The sequence below is a fragment of the Ranitomeya imitator genome, chromosome 5 (assembly GCF_032444005.1).
Source record: "Ranitomeya imitator isolate aRanImi1 chromosome 5, aRanImi1.pri, whole genome shotgun sequence".
Classification (NCBI taxonomy): Eukaryota; Metazoa; Chordata; class Amphibia; order Anura; family Dendrobatidae; genus Ranitomeya; species Ranitomeya imitator.
The window spans coordinates 258,703,508-258,729,715 of NC_091286.1; the positions used below are offsets into that span (position 1 = coordinate 258,703,508).

Consider the following 26,208-nt stretch of genomic DNA (forward strand, 5'->3'; position numbering starts at 1 on the left):
GTGATGGTCCCTGCTATCCAGGTGCTTGTAGCACATGGATTACTTAGTATACCTTCTCTCTCTCTTGTTAAGGAGAAAAGGTCCTTGCCCTAAAGACAGATAAGACGAGTCGCAAGTGTGGTATTTGCGCCTCCAGGCTCCCTTCCACACATAAGAAAAAGCTTTGCCAGCCGTGCACAGATGAGGTATTACGTACGGAGCAGCCCTCCCTCCTGGATAGCATCAAGACCCTCATAAAACAAAAGGGCCAAACCTCTATGGCTGCCTTCTCCCAGGCCCCAGTACCACAACCCCCTTCTCCTTAAAAAGGAAGGTGGCTCCTGTGGAATCTGACTCCGACTCGGATGAAATCGGTACTTCGGGTTCGGAGGATTTTTGGAAGAATGAGTTCCACTTCCACCCCTAAATCAGATAAGAAATATTACTTTTCTTCTGAAGATATGGAAGAGCTGATTAGTATGGTGAGGGGCACCATGGGGGTTGAGGAGGAAGTAAAACACTTTATACAAGACGAGATGTTTGGGGGGCTGAAACCCAGGGATCAGAAGGGGTTCCCTATACATGAGAATGTACAGAACCTTATCCTACAGGAGTGGGGCTTCTCTGAGAAAGGTCTTAGTGTGCCCTCAGAGCGGAAAAAAAAAATGTTTCCCCCTGGATGGGGATGGTTCCTTATGGGAAATCCCTAAAGTAGATGTGCAGATGTCTAGGGTAGCTAAAAAGACGGCTCTCCCCTTTGAGGATTCCTCCCAGCTCAATGATCCTATGGACCGAAAAATCGAGAGCTTAAGAAAATCCTGGGACACCTCCACCAATCTGCTTAAAACAAACATAGCCTCAGCATGCGTCACCAGATCGCTATTCCTCTGACTACGCACGTTGGAAGGTCACCTTACTCGAGGTTACTTCTAGAGAGGAGATACTGGACTCCCTTCCCCTCCTACAGAAGGCAACGGGGTTCCTGGCTGAGTCGGTCCGGGTGGCGGCGAGAACTGCTGTCCTCTCCAATTCATCCAGGAGATAACTATCGTCTGAAGTCTTGGGGGGGCGACTTTACTTCCAAATCTAAACTGTGCGCTATTCCCTTTCAAGGCCATTATGTGTTTGCTCAGTCCTGGCCAAGATCCTAGATAAGGCTACGGACAAGAAGAAATCCCTTCCTGAGCAGAAAAGTTGAAAGAAGCGGTTTTTTTTTTAAGATGGGGAGTCCCGACGTAGACCTGTTTGTCAATGGCCAAAATGCAACAGTGAAGACATTCTTTTCTCTCTGTCCCGCAAGCGAAGAACGGGGAATAGACGCCTTCTCCCATCCTTGGAGCTTCAGCCTGGCGTACGCCTTCCCGCCAATACTAATGCTGGCGAGAACACTACAGAAGATTCAAATAGATCAAGTCACTATGATCTTAGTTGCTCCCATGTGGCCAGGGAAAAGCTGGCACAGCACCTTGCTGGACATGGCTCAAGAGGGTCCTTTGCTCCTGTCTCAGAAGATCGACCTCCTTCACCAGGGTCCCCTTCTATATCCGTATCTAGCCAAATTGAATCTTGCGGCCTGGCTACTGAAGCCAAGATCTTAAAGACTAAAGGTCTCTCTGATAAAGTGATCCAAACTCTCCAGAAAAGTAGAAACGCTTCATGACCTCTGCAACTAGAATTCGTCCTAGGCTGCGTAGTCAGATCCCCCTTTGGGATTTGAATATAGTCTAACCCGAGATACATTTGAACCTCTCTCATCCATGACCTTAAATAACCTGACCCTCAAAACCATCTTCTTAGTTACGATTACTACCGCTAGACGCATAGTTGAATTACAAGCCTTATCGATACAGGAACCTTATCTAACTATCACTACAGACAGTATTGTCCTTAGGTTAGATCCCTCCTTTGTACCTAAGGTAGTCTCAGACTTTCACAGAGGTCAAGATATTGTGCTACCCTCATTCTGCCCAAATCCTTCCAACGCGCAGGAAGAAATCCTTCACAACCTTGATGTCTGCAGGGTGGTCCTATATGACCTCCAACAAACAGAAAATTGGAGGATTGACCAAAACCTATTCATTCAGTTCGCGGGACGGAACAAGGGCAAGAAGGCGGCAAAGAATATGATTGCTAACTGGATCAAGCAAGCTATCTGTCTGGCGTATTCATCTCAGAATCTTTCTCCTCCTGCTACACTTAATGCTCATTCTACGCGTGCAGTATCTGCATCATGGGCGGAGAGAGGGAATGCATCTTCCGAGCAGATATGCAGAGCCGCTACTTGGTTGTCTGTCCACTCGTTCACCAGACACTGTAGACTAAATTTCAATAGGGATTTAACATTTGGCAGATGAGTTCTGCAGGCTGTGATCCCTCCCTAAAGAAATTAGTTGTTGGTATTACTCCGATGATGCTGTCGTGGAAGGTGACTGGAGAAAATAGTAATTCGGTTTCTAGGAACCTTCCACGACAGCACTAATTTCCCTCCCTATCTGATATTCTTAATTAGATGATTCCTGCACTTGAGTGGTAACTATACATGCTACTGTGTCCCGAAAAAACACTGGTGGTTGCAGGAAGGGGAGAGTATTTAACCTTTTGTTTCCTGTCCCCCATTAGGGCGGGGAGACATCCTCTGATGATGCTATCGTGGAAGGTTCCTAGGAACGAATTACTGGTAAGACTAATTCTATTTTTTAGGGCAAGAAGGTGACCTCACAAAAACAAAACACAATTTTGTTGCTTTGATATTTTTTTCATTTTACAACGTTCACTAATTGAGTTAATTCAAAATTTTAATGCATCCATACTTTTACGGATGTGGTAACACCAATTTTTTTTCTTCTTATTTTAATGTAGAAAAGGGAGGTGATTTAAACCTTTAACTTTTTTTATACATATATATTTTTTACATTCATTTTTTTTTTTTTAGTGTCCTTGGAGGAGTCAACCTGCGATCAATTCATCGCTTATACAAAATACTAAAATACGTAAAAAAACTGAGCTTCATAGGATTTCTGTAGCAGATCCCCCTACTGTCATAGTAACCCATTGGCCCCTGCGATCTGGGAGCCAGAGCGCATGACCATCAGCACATATTCAAATTAAATGCTCTTGTTAGAGATCGATTATATTGCAGAGATGATCGGAATGCTGTGCCAGCTGTGGTTGTTAGAGGCAGATACCAGTTATATAATATAGCTGATCTCTGCTGTGTGTGGAGGGATCTCCGATTTGGAGCCCCCAACACATCTGAGGACCTCTTTCCAGGATGTGAATACAATGTCCTTTTGTGAGAAGGAGTTAAAGGTTTTCCACTACTAGGACAACCCCTTCTTAAACTAAACGCTCGGCCCTGATAAAATAATAAAACCTATTCTCGCCTCCCATGCCGGCTCGGTTCCAGCGATGTCGGCACTCGCGTTTCCAGGGTTGTGATGCAGTGGAATAACACATGATGCCCGGCACCCAATCAGCACTGTCATCACTGGTGTCACCTTCTGACAAACTGAATATGAAGAGGGTGTCCAGTCTAGGAAGTCCAAGTAGTAGACAACCCATTTAATGATATGCTTAATGAAAAATATAGCAGTTTTTAAAACCTCGATTTATTCAGTAATGGGGTATGAGTGCCACATGCAGAAAAACATGCACTCACACGCCTTAACTTGTTATCGGTGAGATTATTAATGGCTGTCGGAGGAATTTTCTGCTATGCTGAATGCATTTGGGCACGCAAATCATGATCTGCTGCTAGCAGCTACCTTTGCGATTGCCGACCAATGATGTACCGGATGTGTTGGGCTACTTTCACACTAGCGTCGGTACGGGTCCGTCGCCAAGCGTCGTACCGACGCACATTGTGAAATTTGTGTACGACGTGGGCAGCGGATGCAGTTTTTCAACGCATCCGCTGCCCGTTCTGAAGTCCGGGGAGGAGGGGGTGGAGTTCCGGCCGTGCATGCGCGGTAGAAAATGGCGGATGCGATGTACGAAAAAACGTTCCCTTGAACGTTTTTTCGTGACAACAGTCCGCCAAAACACGACGGATCCGTTGCACGACGGACGCGACGTGTGGCAATCCGTCGCGATCCGTTGCTAATACAAAGAAAATAGAAAGATGGCTGACAGCACTCACTCATTGGGGCACCCGTTCCATGTCCAGGGAACCTTCCTGGATAATCCAAAGCGAATGAACAGCGCTCCAGCCAGGTGTAAGTAGTATCGAAAAAAATATTTATTCAGCCATGGTAAAGCAACGTTTCGACCAGAATTTTGGTCTTTTTCAAGCATACAAAATAGTACAAATGGCTGGCTTAAATAGTGTGGATACCACACAGGGCACCAATCACCATCAAGTCACAGTCCATATTAAAATACTGTACACAAATACATCACATAACAGACATCAGACATACGTGTGTTAACTAATCCCCAATAACAATATATCCACCATATAAATAAATCAAATAATCCATATATAGATGCAGATCTGTGCTTTATTTATCTTATGTCCAGCAAATCCCCTTGATGCATCATTGTTTCCATGGAGATCTTCACCCATTAGGTCCATTCACATTATGGGCTTCCTGGCAAGCCAGGTCCAATAGAAAATAGCGGCGCCAAGAGGAGCAACAACCTATCCATCCATTCAATATATCATAGAGCCTCTCAAATAGCCAATCCGGCATATCCTTCTATATTTAGTATACCAGCATCATCACCATGCGTCCATAGCTCGGCATTACCGCTGCGTCGCAGATCCTCGTAGAGACCACAGCGCAGGAGCGCCACATTCCAGCCGTGCCTCCATCACATGATCTCAATGAGGACACGCCCAGCAATGACGCGCACATACGTCATACAGCATCGGTCCAATGTGATCGCGACTCAGACCGGTTACCCGGGAGACGTCAGTAAGCAATGAATGCATAGTTCACAAAATGGAAAGAACCTAAAAACGGAAAGAAACCTGAAAAGAGAACATATTTTGTAGAAACAGGGCTGCAGTATATCATAACGCAAACAATGGGAAAGATGATGTTGGATAAAAATAAAAAAACGCGGCAAACATAATGGGACAGTCGGGACATATAATATAGCCATGTTTTATATACGATATATTCAATGTACCAATTGTACACATAATCCAACTCTAGAATTGTCGTAAACCCTCCGTCCACCGACTGTCACATTCATAGCCTATATTTAACAAGACAAAAACATAATAATAAAAAAACAAGTAAAAACACCAATGTCTTAAAAACATCATAGAAATGATAACGACATTAACCCTAAGAGAGAGGAACCATCCTATTAAGGGGTACACATCTGCAAATTAAGTCTATATTTAGGCCCCTGGGTTATAAATCCATCTCATTTCCTTTTTTTTAAGTATCTGTAATCTATCCCCTCCCCTCCTTAGCGTTGGAACACTGTCTATAACTCTAAATCTCAGTTGGTTTACCGAATGTTTACTCTCTATGAAGTGCTTGGGGACCGGTAATTCATTAAGTCCCGTCCTGATGGTACTTTTATGTTTACTGATACGGGCCCTCACTTCCATAGTGGTCTCCCTTATAGAGGTCAGACCACACGGGCAAGTGATCATATAGATAACATAACTCGATGCACATGTGTATCTCTCTTTCAAGTAAATCTTCTTCCCGGTATGGGGATGACAGAAAAACTCCCCTTTCAACATGTTATTGCAACAGGCACAGCCAAGACATGGAAAATTCCCATTTCTTGGCGCGCTCAAAGTCTGTTGGGATGAAATCTTTGATGTACCAATATCTGATCTAACCAATTTGTCACCCAAATTACTTCCCCTCCTATATGACATCATAGGAAGTGATTTCAAACCTGTTACTAGAGGTAAACTACGTTGCAAAAGGACCCAATGTTTTTTTAGGATCTCACTAATGCAATTACTAGCTGAGTTGTAAGTTGACACAAACGGGATACGTTCACAAGAGCGTTTTATAGATGTTTTCTTACGGACACTCTCACGCAGGCGCGCCACATACCAAACGGAAAGAAATCTGAAAAGGGAACATATTTTGTACATTGAATATATCGTGTATAAAACATGGATATGTTATATCTGTTTTGACTATATTATCTCCCGACTGTCCCATTATGTTTGCCTCGTTTTTTTATTTTTATCCATCATCATCTTTCCCATTGTTTGCGTTATGATATACTGCAGCCCTGTTTCTACAAAATATGTTCTCTTTTCAGGTTTCTTTCCGTTTTTAGGTTCTTTCCATTTTGTGAACTATGCATTCGTTGCTTACTGACGTCTCCCGGGTAACCGGTCTGAGTCGGAATCACATGGGACCAATGCTGTATGACGTATGTGCGCGTCATTGCTGGGCGTGTCCTCATTGAGATCATGTGATGGAGGCACGGCTGGAATGTGGCGCTCCTGCGCTGTGGTCTCTACGAGGATCTGCGACGCAGCGGTAATGCCGAGCTATGGACGCATGGTGATGATGCTGGTATACTAAATATAGAAGGATATGCCGGATTGGCTATTTGAGAGGCGCTATGATATATTGAATGGATGGATAGGTTGTTTCTCCTCTTGGCGCCGCTATTTTCTATTGGACCTGGCTGGCCAGGAAGCCCATAATGTGAATGGCCCTATTGGGTGAAGATCTCCATGGAAACGATGATGCATCAAGGGGATTTGCTGGACATAAGATAAATAAAGCACAGATCTGCATCTATATATGGATTATTTGATTTATTTATATGGTGGATATGTTGTTATTGGGGATTAGTTAACACACGTATGTCTGATGTCTGTTATGTGATGTATTTGTGTACGGTATTTTAATATGGACTGTGACTTGATGGTGATTGGTGCCCTGTGTGGTATCCACACTATTTAAGCCAGCCATTTGTACTATTTTGTATGCTTGAAAAAGACCAAATTCTGGTTGAAACGTTGCTTTACCATGGCTGAATAAACATTTTTTTCGATACTACTACACCCGGCTGGAGCACTGTTCATTCGCTTTCGAGTACCGTTGCTAATACAAGTCTATGGGATAAAAACGCATCCTGCGGGCACATTTGCAGGATCCGTTTTTTGCCCAAAACGACGGAATGCTAAAAACGCAAGTGTGAAAGTAGCCTTAGATAACAGACAAGATGCTGCAGGCCATGGTAGCATGTTTAGGCCACACGGGCTGCTCACAGTAGCAACATACAGTTTGATGCAGTACTGAAAGACCACTCCTTAGACATCTTGGAGAAATGGCTGGACCACTGGTTCCAGCATCAATCCATTCTTGGACATCACATACCAAGCCAAAGGCTATGTTCACACATTGCGTTTTTGTCACTTGTGCATGCTGTTAAAGTTTAGTGCCCCACCCCCCAAAAAAACATGATGCCACTTCCTTAGATTATTGCATTACTCAGCAAAACCTGATATCTGTTTTTTTGCACTTACTCGTTGCTTTCTATAGGTGAAAAAACACTGAAAATAGTGACCTGCTGCAGTTTTCAAAAGCGCTGCAGTTTTCCAATTCAATCAGAAAGAAAAACAATGTGTGTGCATGAGATTTCTGAAATGTCATAGCTTTTGTTGGTACTGTAAAACGCAGCTTAAAATTTGCATTAAAAAATGCACCAAAAACATAACGTGTGAACCTAGCCTAAGGTGTTAAACACGTTCTACACAAATAATCAGAAGGTTTTTGCATGATATCTCATGCTACTGATCACAATGGCTATCGTGAAACCAAGCAAGACTGCAATGGAGGTCTATCCTCTCCAGCGATCAGTTCAACTTTTGTCTTCGACGCAATGATAGTCGTAGATTGGTCTGGAGACCACGTGGGCATCACAATGAATAGACCTTAAACAAGGGAACGTCACACTAATTCTATTCCCAAGATTATGGCTTAGGGTGTTATAATGGATGGTTGTGCCCACTAGTCTTTCTAGGTACACTAATTGCTCGTTATTACAGAGATTTGATCGTTGTATGGCCATGCATATCATTTTATTTTATATATTTAATTTTTGCTTTGCTTTAGTCCCTTTAGGAAACTTGAACTTAGAACAAGTATATAGTGTAATCACGGTTCTCCCACAAAGTTCAGCCTGCACTGAGCTTCACAGGAGGATTAAGATGGCATTCATGGAGGCATGATGCTGCCATTGTAACCCATCAATTCTCCAAGATTGACAGCAGCATTTAAACGGACTAACAGCCGCTGGAGCAATCTTCAGTAGCTGCAGTTAGACAGATACCAGTGATGAGTGAACGTGCTCGGGGGTTATCAGTGTCTTCGGGGTGCTCGAATAATATGTTCGTGTCCCTGCGGCTGCGGATCTCGTGGCTGTTAGACATCCGCAACACATACAGGGATTGCCTGAAATAGACGGCCTTCAGGTTAAACCTCCAGTAAACCTAATACAAAGCGGCAATGAGGATAAAATCAAACTCTTATATATAAATATCATGAGCAAACAAAACATTTTTCAACGCTTAAGACCACTTGCTACAACGTCTTGAGCATTTCTCACCCTCTTTCATCTGCACGCAGGTGTGATACATGGTTATTTGTAATAGAACATAGGGTAATTTCCTTTTCTTCTTTCTTCCATTTAGGATGCCATGAATTATTTGTCTAATATGTTACCAGATGATATGAAAAAGGAGGTGTATGAACTGTGGGAAGTAAGTGTGAAACACTACCTTTTTTATCTACACATTATTTACATTTTAATAAATGGAACGTCCTTTTACTATTCGTCATAACATATCTGAGAATCTCTAACAAGAAAACCTAAATGAAAAGCAACCAATTCACTTTGTTTAGGAAAAGCTGTTAATGAAGAAAAGCTAAATGTTGAAAACCTATAAAAAAGTGTACGGATAAAATTGGGATGTGGGTAATGCCAAAGGCCTGGAGCGCATATTCATTACTTTAATGAGCGGTATCACTGACCGCTCAGCACAGGAAGGAAGACAGGATGAGAGATGCAGTGACTGATATGCAGTGCCAGGAGCGTGAGTAGGACTGGGGAAGGGTGAGCCATGCGATATTCACCTGTCCCCGTTCCACCGCCGTGCTCTGTCTTCCGGGTCCTCTGGCTGTGACGTTCAGGTCAGAGGGCGGGATGACGTGGTTAGTGTGCGCCATCTGCCTGAACGGTCACTGCAGAGAGCCGGCGATGCCGAGGAGCAGCTTATGGGGCCATCATTATCCTTTGTACAGCACTATATGGGGCACATTTTAATTTGGAGCATCTTATGGGGCCATCATTAGCCTTTATGCAGCATAATATGGGGCGTATTTTGTATGGAGCATCTTATGGGGCTCCTGATTCCGTATGGATATTCAAAAACATTTAACCTACTGATGTCTCAATAAATTTTACTTGTATTGGTATCTATTTTTATCTTTGAAATTTACCAGTAGCTGCTGCATTTCCCACCCTAGGCTTATACTCGAGTCAATAAGTTTTCCCATTTTTTTTCGGCAAAATTAAGTGCCTCGGGTTGGCTTATACTCGAGTATATAGGGTATCTGTTCTAAACACTTGTTTTACAGATATATAGCTCACTAGATGGAGGTCCGATGCTATCGCATCGGGAAAGCGGTAATGTCACGATGGGGGCTGGTATGCGGCGCTATTGTTACCTAATGGCATCCTGTGATAATCTAATGACTTTTGCATCAGGGGACTTATGTGCTTGACGCCTACTCTTATATGCATTGTTTTTGTTCCAGTGATGCTGTTGCTCTTCAAGAGTCTCGTTTGCCCTTTGTTGTGCCTTTGCTGCTTTCCTTTCATTGTCATTGGCATAGTTTTTATGAAAAGCCATGTTGGCATTGAGATTTGCTTTTTAAGGGTATGTTCACACGTTCAGGATTTCCATCCTTTTTTTTTCAGGACAGTTTTTTTAAAAAACTGCAGCTCTTGGCAGAAAACGCAGGTCCTTTTTTTGGTCCTTTTTTTGTCCTTTTTTGATGCGTTTTTTGATGCTTTTTTTTATCCTTTTTTTATGCAGTTTTCTATGCAGAGACTGTGTTTCCTAGGAAGCTTTTTAGGGCTAAAATGGCTGAAAATACCCTACCCCTAACCCTACCCCTAACCCTACCCCTAACCCTACCCCTAACCCTAACCCTACCCCTACCCATATTCTAACCTTAGTGAAAAAAAAAAAAAAAAATTCTTAATTTTTTTATTGTCCCTACCAATGGGGGTGACAAAGTGGGGGGGGTGTCATTTACTATTTTTTTATTTTGATCACTGAGATAGGTTATATCTCAGTGATCAAAATGCACTTTGGAGCGAATCTGCCGGCCGGCAGATTCGGCGGGCGCACTGCGCATGCGCCCGCCATTTTGCAAGATGGCGGCGCCCAGGGAGAAGACGGCCGGACGGACACCGGGACGCCGGGTAAGTATAAGGGGGGGAGATTAGGGCACGGGGGGGGCATCGGAGCACTGGGGGGGGGGCATCGGAGCACGGGGGTGGGGCATCGGAGCACGGGGGGCGGGATCGGAGCACGGGGGGGCAGCCACACTCCGCCCACGCACTTCCGCCCGCTCCCCCGCACTTCCTGCTGCAGCGGTTCTGCACATCAAATCGCAGTAAAACCCGCAGATATATTTTTGATCTGCGTGTTTTACTGCGATTTTGACCTCACAATGGAGGTCTATGGGTGCAGAACCGCTGCGGTTCAGGAAGAAGAATTGACATGCTCCTTCTTTTTTCCGGGAGCTATTCAGCGCGGCTTTTTTTTTTACAATTTCCGGACCATGTGCACAGTGTGTCCTGTTTTCCATAGGGTACAGTGTACTGTACCCTGCATGGAAAACAGCTGCGGAACCGCAGCGGCAAAACCGCCGCGGTTCCGCGGTAAAAAACGCACTGTGTGAACATGGCCTAAAGAGGTTTTCCCACGAACAAAAGTTCATTTTAAAAATTGTCTGACTGTGTACTGAACATACCACAGCTCCTGGGCAGGGGAGGAAGCAAAAGACAATACTGACACTACAGCAGGAGATCACAGAAGATACATTTTGTGAGGTAAAATATTTTTTTAAAAACAGTCAGTGAAATATTTTACCTCACAAAATGAATCCACTGTGATACCCAGCTGTAATGTCAGTATTGTCTTTTGCTTCCTCCACTGCCCAGGAGATGTGGTATGCTCAGTACACGGTCAGACACAGACAATTTTTAAAATTAACTTTCGTTAGTGGGAAAACCCCTTTAATGTGACCAGCTTCCTCTGCCTGTAGACACATCGCGCATCTGGCGCCGGGATCAGCCCAATGATTCGCATAATTCGCGCAGGTGCAGTAAATCCTACCGCTGCCATCTTTGTGCAGACAGATAGTGGCCGTCACATTAAAACTGTTCATGCATTCCTCCTGTACAAAGATGGCGGCAGTCAGTGAATCATTCGGCTGATCCCGGCGGCGACATGTTTGCAACGGTGTTCCGCTGGTGGTACCGCACAAGAGGCTGCGTGAGTGGGGGTGTGTGAGTGTGAGGGTGTGTGAGTGTGAGGGTGTGTGAGTGTGAGGGGGTCTGAGTGTGTGTGTGTGTGTGTGTGTGTGAATATGTATTTAGTTTATTTATGAAGTTTTCAGAATAATGCAATTTATACACAGGATTCGGCCAGCCGGGTGCGACCAATTAGCGAAGCGTGGTTCAAATTCTGCGCCAATTCGCGGCCGGACTGCGCCAGTCACTGATTGTTCGCGGCCGGGCGTGACCAATCAGTAAAGCCAGGGCCTGCTCCAGGTTTTTGAGGGCCCCGGGCGAAAGAGTCTGTGGGCCCCCCTCTTTAACACATACCACGATTCATGATGCACAGATACAGCAGAGAAATATAGCACAGCCAAGTAGCATACAGCCCATGTAGTATATAACACAGCCCACGTAGTATATAGCACAGTCCATGTAGTATATTGCCCAGCCACGTAGTATATAGCACAGCCCATGTAGTATATAACACAGGCCACGTAGTATAGAGCACAGCGATGTAGTATATTTACCAGCCACGTAATATATACCACAGCCACGTAGTATATAACACAGCCCATGTAGTATATTGCACAGCCACGTAGTATATTGCACAGCCACGTAATATATAGCACAGCCACGTAGTATATAGTGGCCTCGGGCGTTAAATGGATCTCCTTTCCATGTTTATTTCCATTTCCCAGTGGAGCTGGTAACTACAGATCAGTGGGGTGGAGGGTGTCAGACCCCGAAGATATAGAGCCTAAGGATAATCAGGTTATTTGCCTGAAGAAACCTTTAACTGTTGGTTCTAAAAATATTCCTGCAGTGCAATCTGTACTGCAACCTATTTGGGCACTAGGTGTCAGTACATGTTTTTATGTGCTCATAGACCTATCCTAGTAGACTATGGGGAGACCATTAACCCATATGTGCCGAGGTAAAATGAAGAACTGCATAAATGAATAGCGTTGCAACTGCAAACATAAGATGTGGAATAACTGGTAAAAGTCAAACCTGACATTATTGGGGCAGATATATCTCATTTTTAGACCATGCAAACTTAGAGTAATTGGTCTCAATGTGCTAGATTTATCCTAGCGGTTCATGCTGTTTGATTTATCTGGCATATTTTAAGATTGTCTAATCCAAATTGACGTCACTTATTAGTTGTCTTACTTTGTGTGCCACAATTCTGGGATGTTATTTGGTGCTCAGTAGGTAATGCCTATTTTCCAGTATACCTTTCCTTCAAAGTCACATTCTCTATTGGACAAGGCTTAGAAAGTGTCTAAAACGTATAATAAATATGCGGCTGATCACAAAACAGTTATTTAGTGCAAATTTGACACAATTCTGTTGCCTTTTAGTGGATAAATGTGCTTACTTTTTCCAATTGAGATGTAACTCACATGTTAACTTCCAGATAATGTCACAGCATCCTACCAATATAATTTTGGGTTTCAGAGTCTTTACACAAGCGATAGTGGATTTGGTCTATAGAGCAGAAATACAGTATATAGGTGTAATGAATTATAAGGCTTTGTATATGGAGGCATACAGATGCTTTCTTTATGCCAACCACTATAATATGTTATCTAAGGAAACGATGTGATGTGTACACTGATAAAAAAAAAACAACCACCCACAAACTTTGTGTAGAAGCACATCCAGGAGGGAGAGAACACACAATTGTAGCCAGGTATGTTATTTTCTGAAAGACTCGAGCGGAGAAGATAGCAGGAGACCAGACAGGTCCGCCTCCACCCTTGGCCAACTCTTCTCAGCACCTCTACAGGAGAATGACTGGTATGTCCCTCACGTGTACATAGGGAGAGACCTGCCAATCTCCTGTGAGTGCGCTGTACTAGTCTGGTCACTGATTATGGGGACAGGCTGCAGGTTGGAATTTATGCTGTCCACCATAGTTTGGGCAGGATGAAGCGCCTGACAGTTTCTTTAAAGAGTATTTAACCCCTTAGCGACCGCCGATATGCCTTTTAACGGCGGCCGTTAAGGGTACTTAATTAAGGCGCTGTGGAAAAAGTGAATAGCACCCCCCAGAGTCGGATTTTCTCCGGGGTCTCGGCTGCCGGGGGTAGCCGAGACCCCAGAGAACATGATTCGGGGGGGTTTTAACCGACCCCGCATTTGCGATCGCCGGTAATTAACCGTTTACCGGCGATCGCAAAAAAAAAGCGATCTCTTTTTAATTTCTCTGTCCTCCGATGTGATCGCACATCAGAGGACAGAGAAAAGGGGTCCCAGATAGCCCCCTGATACTCACCTATCTCCCTCGGTGCTCCTCGTGGCTCCCGGTGGGCGCCGCCATCTTCAAAATGGCGGGCGCAGTGCGCCGGCCGGCACCGGGAGAATCTTTGGGGTCTCGGCTGCCGGAGGCTCTCTAAACGTGACATGGCATCCGATCTCAATTCCAGCCAATTCTGCATTGAAAAAGTCAAACGGCGCTCCTTCACTTCCAAGCTCTGCGGTGCGCCCAAACAGTGGTTTACCCCCACATATGGGGTATTGGCGTATTCAGGAGAAATTGCATAACAAAGTTTGTGGTTACATTTCTGTTTTTAGACTTGTGAAAATAAAAAAAAATGGTTCTGAATTAAAATGTTTGCAAAAAAAAGTTAAATGTTCATTTTTTCCTTCCACATTGTTTCAGTTCCTGTGAAGCACGTAAAGGGTTAATAAACTTCTTGAATGTGGTTTTGAGAACCTTGAGGGGTGTAGTTTTTAGAATGGTGTCACATTTCATTATTTTCTATCATATAGACCCCTCAAAATTGACTTCAAATGTGATGTGGTCCCTAAAAAAAAAAAAAAAAGGTGTTGTAAAAATGAGAAATTGCTGGTCAACTTTTAACCCTTATAACTCCCTAACAAAAAAAAATTTTGTTTCCAAAATTGTGCTGATGTAAAGTAGACATGTGGGAAATGTTATTTATTAACTATTTTTTGTGACATATCTTTCTGATTTAAGGGCATAAAAATACAAAGTTTGAAAATTGCAAAATTTTAAACATTTTCGCCATATTTCCATTTTTTTCATAAATAATCGCAAGTAATATCGAAGAAATGTTACCACTAACATGAAGTACAATATGTCACGAAAAAACAATCTCAGAATCAACGGGATCCGTTGAAGCATTCCAGAGTTATAACCTCATAAAGTGACAGTGGTCAGAATTGCAAAAATTGGCTCGGTCAATAAGTACCAAATTGGCTCTGTCACTAAGGGGTTAAAGGGAAAATATGAAACTTTTTAAATGCATCTTGGCAGAAAAATCTGCGCTTTCTCCTTGACTGATCTTTCATTCTCAATATTCTCAATCTATGGGCAAAATATGTTTTCAGAGAATACAGACCTCCCGATTACTGAGAGAGGAGATGATGATTGGTGCTCGTAAAGTCCTATAGGGAGGAGACGGGAGCTAGCGGGAAACGGACATTCTGCTACAAGTTCTCCTTAGATGAATTTTCAAACATCAACAAATTCAGACATCAACAATTTTCAGCCTCTGCTTCTGTTTACTGATGAGTAATCCTGAAAATGGTGAAGAATACAGCCAAGCAGAATAAGATGATTTTCCATTCATGAATGATTACGTTTTTTTATAAACCTCCCCATTTAAGGTGCTGTGAACCTGGCTTCCATCTGTGTATTTATTGCTCCTGGTAATGGAATGATCCGATCTGGGTGGATGACTTCCACCTATTTTTTTTTTTCTAAAGTAGAGATGAGGTTTATATATTTGGAGTTGGCTGATCAAAAACAAAACTCCTCTTTTCTTACACCTCATTGAGCTTGAGGAGAATGACATCCCGAACTTGTGAGAAATTGTAGCAGATAATCACGGCCTACGTTGCGGGGTTATTTCTATTTTTATGCTTTTTGCTCCACTCGCTTAGCATTTCGCTCAGTGACATATTAAGTGTTGTGTATACACGTTCTTCCAGCTTGATTACTTCGCTACCTCTGACTGTCAGCAGCTCTGTCAGGAGAACAAAGACGTCCCCATTCTACCGTGCAGCCGAATTCGCTTTTGATTCTGCAGAACATTTCTTGGTTTCCAAGGTGACTCTCTTCTTTTATGCCTGGATCCCTAAAACTGCTCTTACCTGTGGAAAAGGAAACTAATCAAAATATGCTTCAAGGAGTGGGTCATAAATGTTCATGTCCTTACAAAGATGCCAGACTTTCTCACTTTTGTTTGTGTTTTTTTTTTTCCACTTTAACCTCTTAGACACTTAATTTTCATTTTTCACTTTTAGTGGTTAATTATGTGTGTGTGTGTGGGGGGGGATACTAGAGTGGTGAAATGGTGAAAACCACATGCAATTCTTGCATTGTTTTTTAGGTTTCATCACTTGTTCTATATAATGCAATACTACAATACTGGGACTTTGCAGCCATTGGGGCCTTCAGCAGACCGTCTGTCATGGTAACACCAACTATCTTTCCATTTAAATGCCACTTTCAGTGATTGACAGCGGCATCTACTGTAAATGGTTAAGCGCCAGCATTCAAAGCTCTCTCCGGTTTCTACTATTACAGACAGATGTCCGTTGTTTAACACACACTGTATCTGCCTTTTGTAGAGCAGGCACAAATCCCGAGTAGGCTCAGTTTCGCATGGACATTCTATTATATCCATTTGTGCCAGTGGGGTTAATGAGACTGCATTGCTTTTTGGTCACCAATCAATTTATTAACCTGTACTTATCTTGTAGAGAACATTTGTGTTCTCTATGATTTCTGGACAAACCCTTATCATTGGTCCCAGAGTTTTGGATAACGAGCAGTGTTTCGATCATCAGCCGCTGATTGCCTGCAGAGGTCAGACAACATTGTCAGGAGAGCAGTGGGAGACATAGGGCTCCGGTAGTGGATAGCCCATTTACTAATTCTTGTACCTTGTGCCTTTACTCTGTTATGCCTCCTAGAAATGTATGAATTAATTCGCTATTGGATGTTACCACTTGGGAAGATATTGTCACATTCTGACATTGACTGATTTTTACTGCCAATGTCGACTATGTAGAGACACATCTCTTTGTCAAGGAAAACAGGAACGCCCAACTGTCAATTTATTCATAAATATTCAGGAGGAGGAGTAAAGAAGGAATGGCCCAACAGAGGATTATGAGAAAACGTGCCCCACAATTGTTATTCCAGGGGAAAATCACATATTTACTAGAAATAGATGTCGGGGGACGTGGCAGAAATGTCATCTACTGGTGAAAACTGCCCCTATCTGATCGCAGTGCTGTAAAGTACCAAACCTCTAAGTGTTGGCTAAGTAATACTTACTAGGTATCTCGGCGTCTGTTCACATATTCCGGATTTCAAAAGGATTAGAGCACAGATTTTGTGCACATCAATAGCACATCCATAACAGAAATCGGAGCGTCGGCCTTACATTTTTACTCCCAGTCCTCCATGATGTGTGATAATACCTTTTTTTAAAAGCATTGTGTGATTTCTCGCAAGCTCAGTGCTTGCAAAGAGTGTTCATTAGGATGACTTAAAGGAAGCAGAATGATTAAAGGAAAGACAATGTATAAAAGGAAGTTTTCTAGACTAAAATAATAAATCATGGGAAAACCGAATCAGTGGAGGTGTTTGACATGTTAGATGGTAAAGTAGGCCAATACATCTTAGAAGCACTGATCTGTATGTTCCCGATGAGGAATAATTAGGCAACCCGTGGAAATATGATTCAATCTTCATGTTTGTCTGCTACTTTTTTCACAAACTATCATTCAGGTAAGTAACTGAGAGATGCATTTCTCAATTTAACCGGAAAGTCACCTGATAGGAGAAAGCCGGGCTAAGCAGTCATGCGATATGAAATATAATTATGTAGAAGAGGATTAGTGTGGCTTTGAAGTTTTGGTTGTGTGAAATATTTTATGGTCAAGTTGGTCCTAGGTTTGCTGAGTTTCCATGGAAATAAGAACTAGTCTGTGTGATAGATATGGTCTGAAGTGTGGATAATGTTCTCTGCTTTCCAGAGATAACCTGTCTTCCGAAATCTACAGAAATGTGTCCAACCATGGTGGAAAGTGATCTTCAGTAAAGATATGACGTGCAGCTTCTATGACATTTAAATTCTGGATTCCCAGCAGCACTGCTACATACTGCTGTATAATGTTCTCCGTACTGTGAGGGATAGAAATAGATATGGGAACTCCATTTCTATATGTTTGCTGAGAATGGGAGACATTGTAAAAGCTATTTTCTGCCTACTCAGATGCTGAGTTCTGGAAAAAGTGACTATTGAATATAAAGCCTACCTAGTGAAAAACTGGTAAAGAAAATACAAGTATAAACGATATACAGGAAAGTTCAAAGCAAAAAAAAAAAAAAACACACAAAATTAAGAAATATAGAATATATTAAAAAATTGGATTCATCTGGAATAAGACATCGGATCGCAGTGATCAAGGTATCACTTTATTCAATGATGTGCATGCTTAGGTGCTTCACTGGAATTTTTGGAATGTGGAAAAAAAAAAGAACATTTAACTTTTTTTTCACAAAAATTTAACTTTAGACACATTTTTTTTGCCAGGGTGACAGGAAAAAATGAAAAATTTGTTGTGCAATTTCTCCTGAGCATGCAGATACCCCGTATGTGGGGGGAAAACCACTGTTTGTGCACACGAAAGGGCTCGGAAAGGAGTGAGCGTCATTTGACTTTTTGATCAGAAAATGTACCAAAATTATTAGGAGACTCAATGTCCTGTTTGGAGAGACCCTGATATGCCTAAACAATGGAAACCCCCAACAAGTGACCCCATTTTGGAAACTAGACCTCTCAAGGAATGTATTTAGATGTGTGGTGAGCACCTTGAACCCCCAGGTGCTTCACAGAAGTTTATAAAGTTGAGCCATTAAAAAAAAAAAAAAATCATTTTCCCCACAATAATGTTATTTTAGCCCCAATTTCTTTTTTCACAAGGGCAACAGGAGAAATTGCACCATACAATTTGTTGTGCAATTTCTCCTGAGTACTCAAATACCTAATTTGTGGGGGAAAACTATTTTTAACCTGCAGTGTAAAGCTCAGAATGGAAGAAGAGCCATATTGGAGTTTAGATTTTGCTAGACTGTTTTGAGGATGCTATGTCACATTGGCAGAGCCCCTGAGGTGCCAGAACAAATAAAACCCCACCCGCATGTGAACTCATATACCAAACTACACCCCCCAATGAATTAATCTACAGTGGGGCAAAAAAGTATTTAGTCAGTCAGCAATAGTGCAAGTTCCACCACTTAAAGATGAGAGGCGTCTGTAATTTACATCATAGGTAGACCTCAACTATGGGAGACAAACTGAGAAAAAAAAATCCAGAAAATCACATTGTCTGTTTTTTTAACATTTTATTTGCATATTATGGTGGAAAATAAGTATTTGGTCAGAAACAAAATTTAATCTCAATACTTTGTAATATATCCTTTGTTGGCAATGACAGAGGTCAAACGTTTTCTGTAAGTCTTCACAAGGTTGCCACACACTGTTGTTGGTATGTTGGCCCATTCCTCCATGCAGATCTCCTCTAGAGCAGTGATGTTTTTGGCTTTTCGCATGGCAACACGGACTTTCAACTCCCTCCAAAGGTTTTCTATAGAGAGGCTAGGCCACTCCAGGACCTTGAAATGCTTCTTACGGAGCCACTCCTTCGTTGCCCTGGCGGTGTGCTGTGGATCATTGTCATGTTGAAAGACCCTTCAATGCCCTTGCTGATGGAACGAGGTTTGCACTCAAAATCTCACGATACATGGCCCCATTCATTCTTTCATGTACCCGGATCAGTCGTCCTGGCCCCTTTGCAGAGAAACAGCCCCAAAGCATGATGTTTCCACCACCATGCTTTACAGTAGGTATGGTGTTTGATGTTTTGGTGTTTTGATGTTTGAACTCAGTATTCTTTTTCCTCCAAACACGACAAGTTGTGTTTCTACCAAACAGTTCCAGTTTGGTTTCATCAGACCATAGGACATTCTCCCAAAACTCCTCTGGCTCATCCAAATGCTTTCTAGCAAACTTCAGACGGGCCCGGACATGTACTGGCTTAAGCAGTGGGACACGTCTGGCACTGCAGGATCTGAGTCCATAATAATAATAATCTTTATTTTTATATAGCGCTAACATATTCCGCAGCGCTTTACAGTTTGCACACATTATCATCACTGTCCCCGATTGGGCTCACAATCTAGAATTCCTATCAGTATGTCTTTGGCATGTGGGAGGAAACCGGAGTGCCCGGAGGAAACCCACGCAAACACGGAGAGAACATACAAACTCTTTGCAGATGTTGTCCTGGGTGGGATTAGAACCCAGGACCCCAGCGCTGCAAGGCTGTAGTGCTGACCACTGCGCCACCGTGCTGCCCAGGTGGCGTAGTGTGTTACTTATGGTAGGCCTTGTTACATTGGTCCCAGCTCTCTGCAGTTCATTCACTAGGTCCCCCCGTGTGGTTCTGGGATTTTTGCTCACCGTTCTTGTGATCATTCTGACCCCACGGGGTGGGATTTTGCGTGGAGCCCCAGATCGAGGGAGATTATCAGTGGTCTTGTATGTCTTCCATTTTCTAATTATTGCTCCCACTGTTGATTTCTTCACTCCAAGCTGGTTGGCTATTGCAGATTCAGTCTTCCCAGCCTGGTGCAGGGCTACAATTTTGTTTCTGGTGTCCTTTGACAGCTCTTTGGTCTTCACCATAGTGGAGTTTGGCGTCAGACTGTTTGAGGGTGTGCACAGGTGACTTTTTATACTGATAACAAGTTTAAACAGGTGCCATTACTACAGGTAATGAGTGGAGGAAAGAAGAGACTCTTAAAGAAGTTGTTACAGGTCTGTGAGAGCCAGAAATCTTGATTGTTTGTTTCTGACCAAATACTTATTTTCCACCATAATATGCAAATAAAATGTTAAAAAAACAGACAATGTGATTTTCTGGATTTTTTTTTTCTGTTTGTCTCCCATAGTTGAGGTCTACCTATGATGTAAATTACAGACGCCTCTCATCTTTTTAAGTGGTGGAACTTGCACTATTGCTGACTGACTAAATACTTTTTTGCCCCACTGTAGGACTGCAGAGATCATATTCATACCACATGTGCCTCACAGAATTTTATACCATTGAGCGGTAAAGAAAGAATAAATTACATTTTTACCACTAAAACGTTGTTTTAGCCCCAAGTTTAAAATTTTTCTAAGGGCTAATAGGAGACATTTTTACAACAAACGGAGGTCCATTATATCGTGAGTGTGCAAATACCCTATATGTAATCGGGAAATACATTTCAAGCACAGTGCAAAGCTCAGAAGGGAAGGAGCGCCATATTATAGTGCAGATTTTACTGTTATCATGCGTGGGTGCCATGACCCACTGGGAGAGCCCCTGAGGTGCCAGCACAGCAGAACCCCCTACATAAGTGACTCCATTTTACAAACTATACCTCTCAATGAATTCATCTAGGGGTGCAGTGATCATATTGACGCCAGGGTGTGTCACAGAATTTTAACAGTGGGGGAAATAAGTATTTGATTCCTTGCTGATTTTGTAAGCTTGCCCATTGACAAAGACATGAACAGTCTATTATTTTAAGGGTAGGTTAATTTTAACACGGAGATAGAATATCAAAAAGTAAATATTAATATAATATTGCATTTTGCAGTGAGAAATAATATTTAAACTCCTCCCAGCCATTAAGAGTTCTCCTAATCAACTCGTTACCTGCATTAAAGACAGCTGTCTTACATAGTCACCTTTATAAAAGACTCCTGTCCACAGACTCAATCAGTCAGACTCTAACCTCTACAACATGGGCAAGGCCAAAGAGCTTTATAAGGATGTCATGGATAAGGCCTCCCCTTTTCCCAGAAGGCACCTGGAATATGCAAATTGTCCTCCTCAATCCATGGTCCATGGATCCCCTCAAGCTTCAAATGTTGAAAAGGGGTTAAAAGGTATGCTCCTGTTAGGGTGGAATACTTATCTGTTTAAATGTATGGTAGTTTTGTGGCGCACATGTTGAAAATTGACTGGTCACAGAGGCTCACGCCTCTTTCAAAAAAGTTCTTCAAAAAGTAGGCACAGCTGGAGTAAAGGTGTGTCATTTGAAGTAGTTTCATCTCACAAAATTGACGAAAACTACTTGATGAATAGGGTGATCTGACAAATGTGGACATTTTAATGTAATTCTATGCATTCATTTGTATGAAATCCCAATGGACACCATATTCATATATGGATAGATTAACAGTTTGTGTTTTGCACACAGGAGTATGAGCATCAATCCAGCGCTGAAGCAAAGTTTGTGAAAGAATTGGACCAGTGTGAAATGATCCTCCAGGCTCTTGAGTATGAAGAGATTGAAAACAGACCGGGAAGACTTCAAGATTTCTATGACTCAACTGCAGGTACCGAATATATAGCCCATGGCTTCAGTTTTTGACAGGTCTGTAGAACGAAGGCTTCGGTCTTTTGTTTTCATTTTTAGTTCCCCTAAACAGGCACGGCATAAACAACTCTAATTACATTACATGCAAACATTTCCTTGGCATTCTGTCTAAGGATATGTGCGCCTGGGATCCGCCTAAAAAGTGCCACATAAAATGACACACTTGGCACTATTGTGCACATTTTCCATCTTATGTCTCTTCTTCCAAGTGCCTCAAGTTTTCTGAACTGGTGGAAAGAAGTGACCTGCTCATTCTTTGGACAGCTTCCGCTGGGAAGTTGCTTGCTCCATGTTCTTAACAGTATAGACCGAAAGCTGCCACAGACAAGATCTACAGCAAGGCCACTCGCGAAGCCGCTTCAGAAAATGACTGCCAGCGTTTTCCTGAAGTGGCTTTGCCTGGGATAACTTGGCGTCTGTTGTGGCATCTAAATGACAACACTCTGAGATATACGAAATGCAGCTTCACCTAATTAGCTCTTTCTTTACCTTATTTATGCGATGTAGACGGGATTTACAAAGAACTGCTTTTGTTCTGCCCAGCTCCTCGTACCGTTTTATTTTAATGGTGATATTTGATCACAGTTTTAGATAGACCTCGTAATCAGCGCACTCTGTAATTAGAACAGTGGTGATGATGGGACAACCTCTTTTAAGTTTTCTGCTAATTAAATTCCCCCTTTCCACAGGTATGAACAACACACTCCATCAGATTTCATGCAAATCTGCTTTTAACTGTATTCACATTACATTTCATTTTATCCTAATGAACATTAAATCAAGTGTTTTCTCTTATTTTCTAGGAAAATTTAAACATCCGGAAATTGTTCAGTTGGTTTCTGCAATTTATGAAGAAAGAAAATCCAAAATAGCCTCACAGGGTAGTAATACTCCTCTGTAAAATAGCTTTTGTCCAAAAATAAAATTATTTATTGTTTTATACCTATGTGTCTGCATTTCGTTTTTGGGAAACTTAATTTGAAGTATGTATGAAGAAGTGTTGAATGTGATTTTGTTGCAAAAGAAAAATTTTAGAAATTTGATCTTGCCACTTTAGTATCCTATAGCTTGTCACTAGGGATGAGCGAATGTGCTCAGTGATGCCACTCAAGTAACTGGGTGCTGAATGTGCTCAGCACTTGATGAGCATTGGTTGGTGCTCTCATTCGAAGCTCCTATTGCCGACCTGCATGTTTGGCACCTGTTACGCAGCCAATAAGCATGCAGGGATTGCCTTCCAGTCGCTGTAATGCCGAAGCCGTGATAGTAGTGGCATTACTGTGATTGACTGGCTGTGTTATCTCATCAGAGGTTATAAAAGGACAGGCGCGGCCACGCCATATTTCAATATGTCGCAATGCATCGTTTAGGGGGAAAAACGCATCCTGCAAAGTTGTCTGCAGGATGCGTTTTTGCCCCATAGACTAACATTAGTGACGCATTGACACACGTCGCAACCATCGTGCGACGGTTGCGCCGTGTTGTGGCGGTCCGCTGAGAGCAAAAAACGTTACATGTAATGTTTTTTGCTGCCGACGGTTCACTTTTTCCGACCGCGCATGCGCGACCGGAACTCCGCCCCCACCTCCCCGCACCTCACAATGGGGCAGCAGATGCGCTGGAAAAATGCATCCGCTGCCCCTGTTGTGCGGCGCTTTCGTTGCTTGCGTCGGTGCGCCGCAACGTCGCATAGCGATGTGCGGTGCACGACGCAAGTGTGAGAGTAGCCTTAGTGTTACATTACGGTGGTATATAAAACTAAAAAACAAAATGTTTTCTATATTCAGTTAGTCATCCATAAGGGTTCTGTGTAAAACTACAGTGGTTTGAAATTTTTAAAAACCGCTTGGCATGCTACAGTTGACCAAACTTTTTGGTTCATTTAAAAAAAAAATTAGTTCCAATTAATAAAGAAAACTTGGTAAGGAAAACGTGGTTTCTAGAGACCTAGCATTTGGAAAAAGCGTAAGGCTTGTGGTAACGGATGTGTAGGCAGAGCAGATGAAACATGTCCATCCACTACACACTGCTTCCTGTCGCACTTTGTAGGAAGGCATAGGACACAACTTCTGAAGCCACACCAGTGCATACAGGTGGTCGGTTGGATAGCAGATCATGCTTCCAGCATGCTTTTCAGCTTCCACACTGTCCAGTCTCACTAGCCAATATTCTGGATCACTTAATCCTCACCCTGATCCTCCTTCCTTTCAATATGTTGAGTCCCAGGTGACCAGTGATCCCAAACTGACACTTCAAAGAGCTCTTTACAACATAATTTTTTGATTGTGGCCTCTCGCCTTGCATGTTCCAAGAGAGACCGGAGAAGACGCTGTGTATTGATGCACAAAATGTAAAACTGCTACGGTCACAAGAAGTTGACGGTGGGGAGTGGCAAATTCTGTATAAGCAGGTAGATGATGATGAGGCACAGTTGCCAATAAGTCAGGTTGTTGTTAAGTCACCCAGTCAGGACACTCGTGAATTTCTTTGTCAAAGAGTTAGGTGTTCCCTAGTCTGGTACTTTTATAAAAAGCGTTCTGAAAATAAAAGAAGTGATCGTTTGCAACTAGTGCAATGCCAAGATCACTAGGGGCCTGTCCACTAAGTAACTAACCACCACCAACATGATCAGGCACATGTCAAATAAGCACTTCACTTGGTGGGCTGAATGCCTGGATCCACAATTGGTGACAGCAGGTGACACCATTGCCTATTCCCCTGTGCTAGATGCTTCCCCTGTGCTAGATGCTTCCCAATCCTCTGTCCATGACACTGGTGCAGATGGCTCCCGCCCTGCACCTGTCCTTGCGCATTCTGAAGCACCATGATCAAACACTTCCAAAAACTTGTCCCAGCATAGCCTTTAACTTCCTACCCAGGCCTTGAAAGGAAAAAGAAAGTTCCTAGCAACCCACCCACAGGTCCAAACGCTAAATGGGCATATTTCCAGGCTGCTTGCCATGGAAATGCCTTTTAGGCTTGTAGAGACTAAAGATTTAAGCCAACTCGTTGTGGCCTCCAACACTTGGTGCCCAGCCTCCACTATTACTCCCGCTGTGGCATACCCGCCTTTTACCAGCACGTGCATAGGACCATCACCCGTGCCCTTACCAACGCAATTACTGGGATTGCACACTTAACAACAGACACGTGGACAAGTTCTTGTGGCCAGAGACACTACATTTCCATGACAGCAGGCTGGATGAACATTGTAGAGGCTGGGGCCGAGTCCTACCCTGGCATCTCACATGGGCTACCGACGCCAAGGATTGCTGGCCCTTCTTCTATAATGATTTTTTCTAACTCCACCAGTTCCTGCACCCCCTTCTGCTCCTCCTCTCCCAGATCCAATTTGGTACTTCAGAGCATGTCGCCCACATCAGCTAGAAGCTCTGCAGCAATGCCTCAGCTAAGCGGCAACAGGCTCTGCTAATGCTAATTTCTCTAGGAGACAAAATGGACACCACGGCATAACAGACCAGACAGGTCTGTGGCTCTTGCCGCAAAACCTCCAACTAGGCATGGTCGTGTGTGATAATGGCAGTAACCTGGTGATGGCTGTGAAGCTTGCCAAGCTTACGTAAAATGCTTGGCCCGCATGCTAAATTGGTGGTTTAGATTTGCCAGCGCTTATGGTCAAAGTAGGCTGTGTCCGTACCCATTTCTGCAAGTTGGATACAGCTGTTCCCCTTTGGTGTTTAGGGCAGACCCCGCACATAACAACTGAAGAGTGGGCATGTATGTCTGATATTTGTGCGGTTCTCCAGACACACCATAATCAGCGCCATGTTCCCACTTTTGTGCCTACTTAAACAATGGTTGCTCACAAAGCTAAAGCTTTGCATGCGGACCACGTGAAGATGGATGAACACATGAGAATACAGGGAAATACTACCCATTCCAGCCTCATCTCATCTGCTCAGTGCGGACTAGGTAACAATGAGGAGGTGGAGGCTGTGGAAGAGAAGGAACAAGAGCTGTTACTAGCACAACAGAGGCTAGTACCCACACAAGCTTTGTCCAGTCTCTGTGTGGATGGGCTGAGGAGGAAGAGATGGAGTGTCATCATGGTGGAGACAGGGAAGTGTTGGCTGTAGGGAGCTTAACACATATGACTGAGTTTATGTACTGCTTTCTTCCCTGTAATCCTCACGTTATTTTCATCTTGGACAAAAAGAGTACTGATTATTCACCCTGCTAGACCCAAGCTACAGGGAGAGCCTTGCATCTCTCCT

At 43.0% G+C, this 26,208-nt stretch overlaps 1 protein-coding gene across 1 annotated transcript in view; it reads left to right on the plus strand.

The window, feature by feature from the left end:
- The window catches only part of HDDC2 (HD domain containing 2), a 138,157-nt gene extending 115,242 nt beyond the window's left edge, over nucleotides 1–22,915 (plus strand). Inside the window, exons 4-6 of the mRNA XM_069726094.1 lie at nucleotides 8,612–8,680; nucleotides 21,794–21,932; nucleotides 22,777–22,915. Of these exons, the coding sequence (XP_069582195.1) occupies nucleotides 8,612–8,680; nucleotides 21,794–21,932; nucleotides 22,777–22,874 (306 nt within the window). The 3' untranslated portion in view covers nucleotides 22,875–22,915. The remainder of the gene's footprint in view (nucleotides 1–8,611; nucleotides 8,681–21,793; nucleotides 21,933–22,776) is intronic.
- The last annotated feature ends 3,293 nt before the right edge of the window (nucleotides 22,916–26,208 follow it).